The sequence below is a fragment of the Calidris pugnax genome, unplaced genomic scaffold, assembly GCF_001431845.1.
Source record: "Calidris pugnax isolate Ruff unplaced genomic scaffold, ASM143184v1 scaffold68, whole genome shotgun sequence".
Taxonomy (NCBI): Eukaryota; Metazoa; Chordata; class Aves; order Charadriiformes; family Scolopacidae; genus Calidris; species Calidris pugnax.
In genome coordinates, this window is record NW_015090921.1 from 2,486,217 (window position 1) to 2,501,396 (window position 15,180).

The following is a 15,180-nucleotide window of genomic DNA, read 5'->3' on the forward strand; positions in this document are numbered from 1 at the left end:
TCAGGAAGAAATTTTTTACTATGAGGGTGGTGAGGCACTGGAACAGGTTGCCCAGGGAAGTTGTGGATGCCCCATCCCTGGAGGGGTTCAAGGCCAGGCTGGATGGGGCTTGGAGCAACCTGGTCTGGTGGGAGGTGTCCCTGCCCAGGGCAGGGGGATTGGAACTGGATGATCTTTGAGGTCCCTTCCAAACCCTAACCATTCTATGATTCTAAACACCTTGAGGGATGGGGGAGTTTGCTTAAGCACGGCCCTACTGACATCTTTCCCTTCAGCTGGCCACCCCTAGGATTATGTCAGCGCGCACAAACTCACCAGTGGGTTGCCCTTTTCCCTCTTGCCCCTCTCTGGTCTGTAGGACTGGCCTTACTCCAGGCTCACCCATGCAGTCAGAAATTGCTTTTTGCTCTTAGCTGTGGCAGAAGGTCGGTTTATTTTGTGTTGTCTCTCCCTGTTAGGTGCGTGGAAAAGAATGGCATCAGTTACTTTGGAGACTATGTATTAAAACATTTTTCTTTCCAGAGAAATTAAGTATCTACCTCCCTTACTAGTAACTTGCCATTATTCCAAGGTCCTGCTTTCCTTTCATGAAGACTCTATGTATCTTGCAATTTCTAATTAATCATTTCATTGAAAACGCCAATCTTAGGAAATTTTTATTGCTTAAGCAGCAAATAATCTTCTGTGGTTTTGGATATTTTTTTTTAACCTCTAGTTCTTTTGTTTGTCATCAAAAGATAAGTGGGCTGAAGCTGAAAAGCACATTTATGGTCTACCTGAAAGTTCTTCTGACTTTTTGCTGCTTTTGCAGGTATCTGCGGTTCCAGATTGTTAGCTGGACTTCAGATTTCCTTTCGATTATGTGGAATTTACTAAAGCAACTGCATTATTTCACTGACTGATTAGGCTATGGTTCTTAGATTTGTGTGCTTTTCAAAATACTTAGTGAGTCCAGATGTTGTTTAAAATAAAAAAAAATAAAAATGTTATGATTACTTGAATTTTTCAGCCTTTTTTTTCTGAGCTACCTTATATTGTGTTTATTGAGAGGGTTTAGCTGGCCAATACCTAAAACCTGCTGGGCTAAATTTCTAAGAAAGTGAAACTTTATCATTTCAGAGCCAAAGAGCAAATATGACCCAAAACTGCCATTAAACAAATAAGAATTTCTCTGCTAGGGAGGCTGTGGGCTGTACTGATGGAGAACTGTCTACTGAGAAGTATAGTTCCATCTGAAATGTGACATAAAGCTATATGCTTTCCAAGTATGTGCCCTACTATATAGGAACACTTCCAATATTTTTTTTTTCCTTTAAAAAGGGCCTGTCTTGCTTGCTCAGATCTTACTCTTTTGAGTAATGTTTTTTAAGAAACTTTTAAAATATCAAAATGCTTCATTCCCTTGTGTGACGGTGATGTTCAGTAGGTGGAAGTGAGTAATGAGAAGTAGACAATCAGTATCAATAAAAATCTGGTTTTGTTTAGCATAAAATTGCTTCCTAGTTTGCCTTTGCGCATTTTCTGTAGAAAATGGTCTGGAAGGTGAAACCATAATAAAATGTGTTAGGTGATAAATGCATACTTCCAAATAAAACCTGGTTTAGGGTGTTTATGATGAAAGGATTGTCTTTAGCTGTACCCTGTGAAGCTGGAAGTTTGATGCTATTCGGCCCTCAAAATTGTATCAGAGAAAGAATTTATTTAGAAGCTGAATAGGAGCTGTTCAGAGTAGTGTGTAGTTAATTCAGACTTTCAGGTACTGACACTTTTCCATAATCTCTTAATGTGTTGATAAATTTGTTTCCTAAACTTACATTCAGTGGGGAATTGTCACTTTTACACTAGAAATTCTTGCATCTGTGCTACCTTGTGAATATTTTCTGCACTTGCTGCTTTTTTCGTGGTCTCCCTTTGATATACGTCCTATTCTTTCCTTGATGGTTCTCATTTTCTCACTGCTCCATAATATAAGAACTTGTCCTGCCAAGAACTGTCAGGGAGGATTTGTTCTTCATCTCCATTGCGGATTCCCTCAGCTGACTCGCGTTAGGAAATGTTGTGTTGGCCATGTTAATAGCAAACCTTTCTCACAGCACTTATTTCTGGTGGTTCAATCACTTCGGAGATGTCGTTTTCTGGATCCTACCACAGTGAATATTGTTACTGAAAGGCTTAAAAAATCTGTTTGTTCTGAGTTGTGGTAACGAGAAAGCTATGTAGGTCAAACACTTCCTTGCTGCAAATTCACTAGTTATAACATAATTTAGCTGCATGGTTGTATAATGAGGCTACTTGCTATTTGGGTGGTGAGAAGTAATGGCTGGAGGTTTACATGTCTTTACAGAGAAAGTGAAGCTTCTAATAAATAAAACAACAAAACAAAGCTTTATATAAATGCAAGATATAGACAGTACAAGATCTTGGCATTAGGAGCGGTGTGAGCAGTGATGAAGGGAGAAGGAAGGGATGGTTTAAGAGGAGCACTCCCTCTGTGACCGTGGAATACTTTCTGATAAACTGTGTGTCCTGGAGGGATTTGTAAGATATTGGGTGGGGGCAGGCAGGGAGAAAGTATAATGTTATCACTATTTTTAGATACCGGATTCAGCGCAGGAGGCAACTTAACCCATTTTATAATCGAAGTCAGGATTGTAGATGTTACAACTGAAAATAGTAGGGGAATTGACTGGATCACACCGAAAAAACGGGTGAGAAAATGCACAGTTTCGTGGTTGTCCATCTCCCTTCCCTGTATCTGTCCCATCATTGTGCTGTGTTGTCCCCGTCCCCTGCTTTCCCCCACCCCAGGTTGAGTACATTGTGGTCTTGGCAAGGGAAAATCTAGATCTTTTTTCTTCTAGATTCTATAATGTGCACTAAGGGTCTACAAGCAAGAGGTCACACTGGGTAGCAATGGACTGCTGGGTATGTGTAAGGGCAAAAGTATTTGTGACTCAGTATCGGCCTTGTAATGGACAACCCTTTTTCATAGAGTGGGGCCTGACTTGAGAGTTTGAACTGATTTTAGGATTGTAGTAAGGTAGTCGCTGTCTTACAGTAAGATTTTCCTTGCAGAATAGATTTCTGCAGAGAAGTAAATGTGTCTTTTTCTTGTTGAAGTAGGAAGTTCATGCTGCAAATGGTTTTCTAAATGACCAGGATGTATGTGGGGCTCTGTCTTGGTGCAGGTGCCAAAACTATTCTGGTGTTTCTGCTGCTGGAAGGTATATCAGTGCTTTAGTTATTCACAAAGAAAACAGAAAAATAGGTATTGTCCTATTATTGGTTCCTTATGTTTTTCTCAACGAAATGGTATATATAGGTAGTGACTTGAATTACCTCCAAGTTTCCGAGCGAGATTTGGAACTACCCAACATCCTATTAAGTTCACTCTGCTTATTCTTGGCCAAGGCATGCGTGAGTTTGAGAAGAGACCATTATATCTATTTATGTCTTCTGCATCCACGCCGGGGAAGTACCCCGTTATTTCGGTATGGGTACATTAAGATGGACGTATTTGTGATGCAAACACAGCTTATACTGGCAAAGCTGCGTCTTTCCTGGTGGTGCTTGGCTGCAGAACTAACTTGAGTGGCTGAAAGAAGTCTTCTGCTGTAACTGTGCTCACGCCAGGGCGTTCCTGCACCCTTCACTAGGTGAACTATTTAGAAAGTTGTAAATATGAACGCTGTCTCCTCTTTTTCTGTTGGAGAGGAATCGTCACAGTCATAGGGCTAGATAGAGTTTTACCCCCACCTCCATGTTTGCCGTAAGTGTCTTGCTTTTGGGTGTGGGGTGGGTTTTGGTTGGGGTTTTTTGTGTTTGTTTGAGGGTGTGTTTTTTCTTCTTTTTTTTTTTCTTTAAATAGGTAAAATGCATTGAATTCGAATCGGGGAGCTGTTGATTTAATTTTGAACTCCGTAGCAGGCTGAAGGAAGGGATAAGGGAATAAATGAGAGGTATGGGCAGAGAAAAAGCAAGCAGTAGAGTTTCAGAAGAGCTTAAACAGGTGAAAGCGGGCTCTATTGTAAAAAGCTGGTGGGACTTCTATGCAAAAAGATGTAGTAACTCACTTGCCCTGTTGACCTCTTGTGATTATATGGTTTTGGTATGGCATTTCAAACTCAAGTTTTCTTTTCATTGTAACTTTTAGAGTCGCAGTACTTTTTTCTTGTCAATTTTGGACATGGAGGAATGGTGTGACCAGTATTTAAGCCAGAGTTTTTTTTCTTTAAGTTGTACATTTTAAAAGAGTATACCAGAATTAATGGTTCACTAGAATGGGTTTTAGGTAGCCTCACTTCTGTGTACTTTGTTTCTTACATAATGAGCAGAGGGATCCCTTCATTCTCAATGGCTTATAGTTCTAGGGATTAATTAAGTCCTCATCTCCTCATCTTTGGCCCTCTTAATGCTTTTTTTTCTTTTTTGTCTGAAAAAGCAAGCTTCTCAGTACCACTGTTGTCAAGGAAAAGTGTCCACATCACTGCTAGTGAAATGAGAAGGACAAACCATAATAATGCTTGAATATGTTTGTTTATACATGCAGCCGACTTCTGTCCTGACACTGACTTTCATGATCTTGCCGTTGGGTAAATCACTAGGTTTATGCAATTGTAAGGCCAATATTAACATCCATAGGAATTTATATAAACATTTAAGGGAAGTTTAATGTAGTTTGGGGTGGGTGTGTATGTTGGTAGCTGGTGGGGGTTTGTTTTGTTGTTTGATTTTATTTTTTTAAAATTTATTAGTGATTTGGGTGGTTCTTTTTTTTAAGTGTCTTCTAGCTAATCCAGTAAGGGAGAAAAAAAGATTGTTTTTTATTGTTGGCTGTTGCTAACCTAATTTTGCTGTCTGAGTTAGCTGTATGTTAGCGTTAGTGTGGCTGGCAGAAAGCTTTGGAGAATTTGCTTTATATTAGCTTACACCAGTGAAATTATGCTCCTAATTCTAGGGGTTAATTTTCTGCAGAGAACCTCTGTACCTCAGGTGAAATGCTTTGTAGGTTAAAGTATGCCATTTTGCTGGCATAGCCTGAATTTCCATTAGGAATATTCTGCTAGTATGGTATATTTATATGCCTGTAGTGATAAGTTGTTGTATACGCTGGCCAGTTTTTAGACTTTTGGTCAGCTTTGTCTATGCCTTGGAGCCTATATGCTGGAATGTGTTATTCCTCCTCAGGTTTGATTTTTGTTTGTTTGTATAAATGATGTTGGGAGCCCTCTCATTACCTCTGCTGCTATTTTCATTTGGCTGATCTCCTCCCCATCAGGCATTATCCTCTCCTTCTCTGAGCAGTTAAGGGAGTTGTGCAGTGTGTCTGAGATGGGCATTGAGCCTGAGGTCTCATCTCTCATACCCTAATGGTCAGTATTCTTATTTTAATAAGAAGGAAAGTGGGGGGGGTGGAGAAGGAGGAGGAAAACACTTAGGAACTTGTATGAGTAAGGATTTGAGCCCTATGTGTGGTGAGAAACTGCTCTTAGGACCACGAAGATGAGTAGGGGCCTGGAGCATCACTCTTACAAGGAAAGACTGAGGGACTTGGGTCTTTGTAGTCTGGAGAAGAGAAGGCTGAAGGGGGATCTGATCGACACCCTTAAAGGGTGGGTGTCAAGAGGATGGGGCCAGTCTTTTTTCAGTGGTGCCCAGTGACAGGACAAGAGGAAATGGGCACAAACTTGAGTATAAGAAGTTCCACCTAAACGTGAGGAGGAACTACTTTTTGAGGGTGGCAGAGCCCTGGAAGAGGCGGCCCAGGGAGGGGGTGGAGTCTCCTTCTCTGGAGACATTCAAACCCCACCTGGATGTGTTCCTGTGCGACCTGCTCTGGGTGACCCTGCTCTGGCAGGGGGTTGGACTAGATGATCTCCAGAGGTCCTGTCCAACCCCGTATCATTCTGTGATCTCTTGATGACAGTTGCTGATGCTAGCTGCATTAGAATTAGGGCATAAAGTGGCCAGCTTGCAAAACTGGGTTTTTGTTCTTCTTGCAGTACTGTTGATTTCAACTGTGTCGTTTGTAAAGTTGTTAAAATGGCTGTTCTTACACTAGCACCCGATTATTTTTTGACACTGATTCATGGCACCTGTTGCCGAAAGCATGTGTCAGTAGAAGTCAGTTTTCTGCTGTTGTTGTGTACTCATTTTGTTTTAGGGCCTTAATCATGGTACATTCTTCCTCAAGCATAGACGAGGTTTTATTGTGCGTGCTCTCTCTGCTTACTAAAACTTTCCCAGACCGAGACTTCTAGTGTCTGAGAGATTACAAATTGCACTGCTCTCTAATCTTTAATGGGTTCTGGTAGCCTTCCAGGGCTAACGGAATAGTGGTCTACTCTTAGTAGTGCATATCTAAATATAATTACGAGCTTGGGAGAGTGGGTTGTGCATTAGCAGTAGGTTTGCTACAGAGCTGTCTTTGTTGTATTGTTTTGTTTTGTTTTTCCTAAGTAGAAGCATGTTGTGGGTAGCACCTCACATGTATTTTTCTATGTTCTAACTTGTCTCTGTCTCCACAGGAATTACTGTAATTATAGAGAGAACCTGAGTTACAATGGGGGACGACAGTGAGTGGATGAAACTGCCCATTGACCAGAAATGTGAACACAAGGTAGGAGATCTTGTCTTTGGGCTTGGGTTGCAGGTTAGGCTTGACTGATTTCTGTGATACTTTCCTATCTGAGTACACCACAGTTAAGTAATCTCGACAGCTGCACAGCGTGCGCACAACAGCTTTGAAACCACATCAGTTCTATCCAACCTAAAGGCTGAATAACATTTATTAAGCAGAATTTAGTAGCATGATAATGTGGATGGCGTAAGCTTGTGCACTGAAAGATCAGTGCAGTCATTCATGTGGAGAAATTACTCATCTGTAGCTGAAACTATTGTTGGGCTCCCACCTCCTCATCAGTGATTGTTAGAGCTCATGAAGAGCAGTGGGAAAGACTGGCATATCTCTGTCCAGATCATTCTTGGCAGGAGAAGAGCAAGTATTTTGTCCTGTTGCACATTCTTCATCTAGTCATTGAAGAGAAATCTTGCAGATGCCAGCTCACTGAGCACACTTTCAACTATGATTGAAGAATTTTGCAAAATTGGTGGTTTCAGATTGTATTAACACAACATTTAAATGTCTCCTTTCTGCTTTCAGCTGTGGAAAGCCAGATTAAATGGTTATGAAGAAGCCCTTAAGCTCTTCCAGAAGATAGATGATGAAAAGAGTCCTGAGTGGTCCAAGTATCTTGGATTGATAAAAAAATTTGTGACAGACTCCAATGCAGTGGCTCAGTTGAAAGGTCTGGAGGCAGCGCTTGCTTATGTTGAAAATGCTCACGTAGCTGGGAAGTAAGTATCCTTTCCTTGCCCCTCTGAAAAGGCTGCAGATAAATTGTACAGTGGCCACTAACAAATCTGATCTTTGCTGTTGAGAGCAGAACTTGCTTTCTAATTTAGAGAATTTGCTGAGTGGTAGGCTTGTAGATGGCCTCCATGTGCATATTAACTTGTCAGAAATTGCTTACAATGTTCAAAGAAACTTTTAAACGCAATAGTAGAAATTTCTGAAATGGTAGAGAAAGTGAATCAGTAATTTGGTGGTTTAGGTGCTGCGAGCTGGACTCCTTTTCAAACAGGAACAGGGTCTGTACATACAGGGAGCCTTTTTAGGAGAGATTAGTGTAATTCATTCATGAAATAAAATGGGGTTATGCTTATGTGGTGTTGTATCCATCTTAACCAATATGAATCTTTGTACCTGTCAGTTTCTCCACAGGATGCTTGTTAGTATTTCACTGCAGTCTAGCCCATGAAATAGCCTGTACTCCCAAGAGTGAAATAGTAGCATCTAATGGGCCAGATCAGTGCTCTGGTGCACTGACTTTGTGACCTGATTAAATTAAGTTTTAGCTTAAAAAAAAAAACCACCACCAAATAAACAAACCCAAGGCTTTGTCAAACACCACCAAATAAACAAACCCAAGGCTTTGTTTAAAAACCTAACAACCTTCCAAAGCCCTTGCTTCAGTTGGTTGGACCTTTGAAATAGATACTGGTTGTGTACTAACTATACATTAGTTAACTGTAACATACAGAATTCCAGGAAATGCCATTTATTTGTGGACTATTACTAGTGTATATAAATGAATGGGCTTTTGAGAAAATGCCTACTGTTTGCTGTCTGGTGTAGTCCAGAATTAGGAATAAGTTAGGCACTAGAACTCTGCAGGAGTTCTTTTGATTAAACTAGAGGTTGAAATCCCTTCTTACAAAAGGTTATTACCTTCAAAGTTAACTGGAGGACTTGCTGAGTTTTAATCCGTGTTTTGGGTGTTGTGTGTACTTTTGTCTGTGGGTAATGGTGTAAAACACCTGCTTCACTTAAACTAACACTCTCTCATCTTTCAGGACAACAGGAGAAGTAGCATCTGGAGTTGTAACTAAAGTGTTCAATCAGCCAAAAGCCAGAGCAAAAGAGCTGGGTCTAGATATATGTCTAATGTATATAGAAATTGAGAAAGGGGAGGCAGTACAAGAAGAATTACTAAAGGGACTGGACAACAAAAACCCGAAAATCATAGTAGCATGTATAGAGACACTGAGGAAAGCACTAAGGTAAGCTTTTAGTTTTTAGTTTGTGGTTTGTTCCCCCTCACCCCAGCTGTGTGTAGAGTCTGATTTGTTGCTTAAATCTTTTTAGCAGGCCCTTATTTTGTTGAATAGGATGTATCTTTACTGAACTGTTAAATTTTTTGACAACAACAGTTCAGAGCGTCACGGGATTTGTTAGATGTGAGGGATGTCTTTTTTGTACCAGCCTCATCTGGATCACTTTCGTTCAGGGCAACTGTTTACCAAACTTCCATTTTCACAATGGACCTCTGAAAGAAGGGCAGGGTTAGTGTGTCTTGTTCCAGACTGTGGAGCTTCTCTTCTGAATAGCAGAAATCAACTCACTGATGGGAAAACTAAAATGTAGTCCTTTTTTGGAAAAAAAAAAAAAAAAAAAACACCACCATTGTTTTCCTCACTGATGCGAGCATCTTCAATTGGGTACACTGTGTGTTTTTGGAAGAAAGGAAAAAAAAAAGAGAAAAAACCTCATACAGTAAGCTTCCATTGTGCATGTCATAACTTCTTTATTAAAAAAAAAACCTGATATTGGTCCCCAAAAATCAAATCCAATTTAACTTAGGATGGGATAATTGGTTTCAAGATTATATTTAGAACATCTTTTTTATTTGTTCCACTCCAAGTATGTTTGCTGCCTTAATGACTTGAATCAAAAATACTGGGATTTTATCAAATTCTTATACTTGATGTGTATATTTTGCACTGTCTGCTAGATTTCATATTTTTAAAAAGGAAACAGATAAAAGTATTCTGCCCATTAATACTGAAGTTTTCCTGAGAAGTAGTTCATGTGACAATTGTATAATATAGATGAAGAGTGTATTATGTTAGGTATTTTTTAGAGAACTTGCTGGAGCATGTATGTGGGTAGTCCTTTTTAAACTAATTATTTCAGGCTTCTGTAATAGAAGTCAAAATAAAGCACTGGGTCTAGCACATTACTTTTGGAAGAAAGGAAAAAAAAAGAGAAAAAACCTCATACAGTAAGCTTCCATTGTGCATGTCATAACTTCTTTATTAAAAAAAAAACCTGATAGTTTTTGGAAGAAAGGAAAAAAAAAAGAGAAAAAACCTCATACAGTAAGCTTCCATTGTGCATGTCATAACTTCTTTATTAAAAAAAAAACCTGATATTGGTCCCCAAAAATCAAATCCAATTTAACTTAGGATGGGATAATTGGTTTCAAGATTATATTTAGAACATCTTTTTTATTTGTTCCACTCCAAGTATGTTTGCTGCCTTAATGACTTGAATCAAAAATACTGGGATTTTATCAAATTCTTATACTTGATGTGTATATTTTGCACTGTCTGCTAGATTTCATATTTTTAAAAAGGAAACAGATAAAAGTATTCTGCCCATTAATACTGAAGTTTTCCTGAGAAGTAGTTCATGTGACAATTGTATAATATAGATGAAGAGTGTATTATGTTAGGTATTTTTTAGGGAACTTGCTGGAGCATGTATGTGGGTAGTCCTTTTTAAACTAATTATTTCAGGCTTCTGTAATAGAAGTCAAAATAAAGCACTGGGTCTAGCACATTACCTGTGCTTCTACTATGTGACACTACTGTCCCACATTTAAGAATATATTTAAGTTAGTTTAAATTGCCTTACCTAACCAAATGTCCTTTTAAGAGTAAAGTGTAATTAGAAATCCTCATAACCTTCCTCACTATCTTTCAACTAACCACGTCTATAAAATGTGCCAGATCTGCCTATTTTTTTTTTTCATATGCACTATTTTATTGTCTTTGAAATGACAAGATCAAATTCTTTCATGGAGTCTTATTGACTTGACTTCTGTCTTCTGATCTTTGTTGCTGCCTAAATTTGATAGGGTATGACATCAATAACAAAATTTGTCTGTGTTGTACCTAGGTGGGTAGCTTGAGTAGCTAACTAGATTAGTTTCTGGTGCTTTTTATCTTGTGCTAAGGTTCTTTCCTGTCGTGGTCTGAATTGCAGAATATTATATGAATTAGAGAATAAGAGAATTAGCATAGCACATTTCCCGATGTGCTCTTTTTTTGATTCATGGTAGTAGAACAAAAATCTTGAACAACTCATTTGTTCATATTCTGCATTTAAGTTGTGCTGCTTCAAAGACTGGAGCCCTTTTTGCAGGTTTTAACACTTAATATTTCTCAAAGTGGGCTTGGCAATAAACCAGTTATCTCACTTTCCAAAGATTCTAGAGCTATGTAAGTTTTGGTTCTTGGGCAGCCACCTTTACTAGCTTTTTCACATGGTACATGAAGCAGAAGTAGTAGTGTGGTTGGAAAGGTTAATTCAGAGTTCTCAAGAAAAAGAAATGCTTCTGAATAAAAAAAAAAAAACAAACCAAGAAACCAACCCTATGGCTTCTGAGGAGATAGGATGCTTTAAGAACTGTAGCAGTTAAGTTTATTATTCGGATGAAAACAAAGTTCTTGTGCTGTCATTCAGCAGTGATTGAAAAAGGAAGTTTAGTATATTCAACAAGATGTAGAATCTGCTGACAGGGAAGGCTGATGGGCTGGGAAAACTTGTTTTATGTGTCCTTTCAGCAACACCTATTTCAACACGTGTATATTCTGTGAGGATGACCTAGGCTCACTATAATTATCTGGTCCAACAAGTGCAGAAGTGACTAATGCTTTTACTGCCGTTTCCCTCCAAGGATAGACAAAGGAGATTCTATTCTGATTAAAAAAAAAAAAAAAGTAGGTCATACAAATTTTGGTCTAGGGACACTTTTTTCTTTTTTCTCTTTTTTTCTTTCCCCCCCTGGCAAGGGAACAGATTTAAGCAGCAGATTGGATTAAGTGCTTTGAAGTAATTTCAGAAGCCTGATTTTGTAATTCCAAGCTGGGCGTGGAGGGTAATTATGATAGGGCAAATATTCTTTAAATTTTACATTAGCTTAGTAGCTTCACAAAATGATAACTATAATAATGATTTGAGTAAATGACACAATTTCTAAATGTACACTGGAAGCATTTCATAGATTGTTTAAAAAAATATTATTTGTGGATCCCTCTCTGGTTCACATGTGGACACTGATACTATTCCATGTTTTTAACTTTCAGTGAATTTGGTTCAAAAATAATCTCACTGAAGCCAATTATTAAAGTATTGCCAAAACTTTTTGAGTCTCGGGAAAAGGCTGTTCGAGATGAAGCCAAACTCCTTGCTGTGGAGATCTACCGTTGGATAAGGGATGCTCTGAGACCTCCATTGCAGAACATAAATTCTGTTCAGGTAAGCAGAAAGTAGTTGTGTATCCAAATTTTCAAGAAAACACTTCTGTGCTCACCCTCCACCATCCTGTGGTGTTGGGCATTCTTTAAGTCATAGCTGGACTTTTTTCAGTAATAGCAAAGTTATTTGTTAGCTTTATTTTGTAACTTTACCTGAAACTTTAGTCCCTCTTTGTTATTTGTAAAGAAATCATGACAATGTTTTGTTGCTTTGAATATATGTGAAGTTGAGGGGGGGAAGCATCATGTTGAAACTAAGGAGGGAATGTGAGAAGTAGAATGGTATTTCTTGGAGACTTAAACCAAGGGCAAGGGGCTTATAAAAGACCCCTTCGCTTCAAGTTGACCTTTTCCTTCTCAGTTTCCTTTTTTCCTGAAGTTTTTTCCTCTGTGCAGCCTCTGAAGGACTTGTTCTGGTGGTGCTCGGGATGTGACTGTCCCACTTCAGGAAGTGGCATTGCATTATGATAGCTAGCTATGCTATTGGAGATGGAACACTCCCTTATTTTAAAAATTTATAAATTATTTATGCATCCTGCCATCCTACCCACTTGAGTTAATTGCGTTCTGGTGGAAAGCAGTAACTTGCTGGGAAAAGGCATGTTCTTGAAAAAAAAAAAACCCAAAGTGTCTCATCAAATGTAGCTCAACATGTTTGTTTGATCTTAATTTTAGTGTGTAATAATAGTATGGCTGTAACAAAAGGATCTTCCTTCATGCCTCAGCCATTTTTATTGTAAAGCTTCTACAGAGGAGACAGGCCACTCTGACTGTTTTACAGTTTGTTCTTGTGTAAATGCTTTGCATTAGTATTTTTGTTGATGATATTTGGTTCTGTGGATATACTTGGTCAGACGTTTCTGAATAGTGAACAAGGAGAGGAAGTCATTAGTTTGGTGGTAGAGAAAAAATAACTTGAAGGGCAGTGCTGTCATGGCTTTGAAATGGGAAAACTGCATTGCTTTCCATGAAGTGTTGCTTGTCTTGGGGAATGTACAAAACATCTCTGACAGGATGATTCTTCTCCCTTTTGGCAGCTAAAAGAACTGGAAGAAGAGTGGGTCAAAGTGTCATCAGCTGCCCCGAAGCAGACCAGGTTCCTGCGTTCCCAACAGGAGTTGAAAGCAAAGTTTGAGCAGCAGCAGGCAGTTGGAGGAGATGCAGATGGAGGTAAATCACTTAATGCAGCTCAGGGATTGGGAAATATACCAGTGGTACACTGTGGAGGAATGCATTGAATTGTAAAAGTGTTTTTACTCAACCTGGTGGCAAACGTGTGGGATGCAGCACACAAGAAAATGTGGCTGGGGCAAAAACTTTATATGGAAGAGTATCCGTCCTTTGGAACAGCAAAACCACATCTGCTGATAGTACTTTTTAAATAATGAGCCTTAAGTGGTGCTGTAGTCACAATCTCATTTGTTGCTTTGCTTATATTTTTCTCTCTCCTGGTTGCAGGAGATGATGATGAGGAAGAGGCGGTACCACAAGTAGATGCGTATGAGTTGCTTGAAGCTGTAGAAATTCTTTCCAAGCTTCCCAAAGACTTCTATGAGAAAATAGTAAGCATAAACTTAAATACTACCACTTAATTCTATGACACGTGGAGCTAACGAGTCTTAAGACTTACTGGCCTTCTGCAATGTGTGCTTTACTGATACATGGATAATAACAGCCTAGTTTAAGTAAACTATCGTAAATAAGTCTGAATTTGATTTACCAGCAAGAAAACTGTAACTTTAAGGAGCTGAGGTGTCCTGAGGAAGGACTGTATTTCATATTTCATTGCAGTTATTGATGTTGATCTGTAAAGAGACTTCGGCTTTCTCAGGATAAAATTAAGTTTAAAATCTATGGTTTGTGGCAAGTATGCTTCTCTAGAAGTGTTTTTATTTATCAATGAATATAAACTTGCTCTGCAGGAAGCAAAAAAGTGGCAAGAGAGGAAAGAAGCTCTAGAAGCTGTTGAAGTGCTGGTGAAAAATCCCAAACTGGAATCAGGAGACTATGCAGACTTAGTGAAAGTTCTCAAAAAGGTAATAAATAAAACCGAGTGTGTGTATGGTTTAATTTTTTTTTAACTTATTTATATTATACTTTAAAAGTTACAGTTGAGATAATGCTCATGAGTAGAAAACTATTAGCTGGAACGATGGTGGAAATAACCCAATCAATGGCACACTGATTATTCCAAGAAATTCTTGAAAGTCTCTGAAACTTGGATTTTCAGTCTTTAACTTGTTTGGTTTGTTTTGCTTTTTCTCCTCAGGTTGTTGGAAAGGATACAAATGTTATGTTAGTTGCTTTGGCTGCCAAATGCCTTGCTGGCCTGGCTACTGGGCTCCGAAAGAAATTTGGACAGTATGCGGGGCATGTAAGTAAGAGTATGAACTCTTTTCTTTTCTTTTTTTTTTAATTGATGCTGGTGACCAGGAAATAATTAGCTTAGAGATGAGGTAACTGATGTGTCTGGCTACTGGTAGTGTTACATTTTGTGATGAATTGGAAAGTTACTGAATCTCGCTGCTTCAGAAATATTCGAATCTCCTGAAGTCTGAACAACAGTTTGTAGAAAGTCTCTTTCATTCTGAAAGTTGTCTGTAGTTGTAAGAAGCTTTCTTATATCTGTTTATTTATCTTATTATTTATCTTGTATCTATTTGTGTTTAAAAGGTTAACCCTTGTAGCTACAGAGTTAGTATTGAAAAAGCTGAGCTTCTGGAATACAGGTATAACACCATGGTTGCCAAGCAAATGACGTTGAGAAGATGACTTTTTTGGTACTGTAATGGTAGCTATGAATTGTGTAATCTCAGCACTCATTTTACCAGTTGACTTGGTTAGTTTGCTGGATTTATTTACTCAGGAGGAAGATGTAGCTTTCTCCTGAGAGTGGGCATTCAAAGTGTTACAAAACAGACTGCCGCTAGAATTGTGGGATTATGATAAACTCTATTAGTTAAATATAGGACTGTAATGTTATAGTCTGCAGGCTGTGTTAAAACAAGAGTGGTGAAGTCAAGCATAGAACCACACTGCTCACTGTAGTCCAGTGCACGTGGCCCAGCATCACCTCTGTTAACTGCCTTTGGAGCCCTGGACTGACTTTGCTTCCATCCCTCCCTCTCTCACGTAGGATACAGTTCCTTAAAAAATACTTATTCTGCCTGTCAGCATTTTCTAAAACAGAGGCTTAACGTTTTTAAATATCTCCTTCTTATGGTTTTGTTCTCCATTAGGTTTAGGGGTGTCTAGCACCTGCAGTAGCACATATGAGGGTCTTCACGGTGTTATTCT

General features: G+C 38.8%; 1 protein-coding gene across 1 annotated transcript in view; it reads left to right on the forward strand.

Moving 5' to 3' along the window:
- CKAP5 (cytoskeleton associated protein 5) overlaps positions 1-15,180 on the forward strand; it is an 85,070-nt gene that overhangs the window by 26,214 nt on the left and 43,676 nt on the right. Inside the window, exons 2-9 of the mRNA XM_014950304.1 lie at positions 6,528-6,619; positions 7,163-7,356; positions 8,416-8,622; positions 11,713-11,884; positions 12,921-13,053; positions 13,342-13,445; positions 13,806-13,919; positions 14,153-14,257. Coding sequence (XP_014805790.1) covers positions 6,563-6,619; positions 7,163-7,356; positions 8,416-8,622; positions 11,713-11,884; positions 12,921-13,053; positions 13,342-13,445; positions 13,806-13,919; positions 14,153-14,257 — 1,086 coding nt within the window. The 5' untranslated portion in view covers positions 6,528-6,562. The remainder of the gene's footprint in view (positions 1-6,527; positions 6,620-7,162; positions 7,357-8,415; positions 8,623-11,712; positions 11,885-12,920; positions 13,054-13,341; positions 13,446-13,805; positions 13,920-14,152; positions 14,258-15,180) is intronic.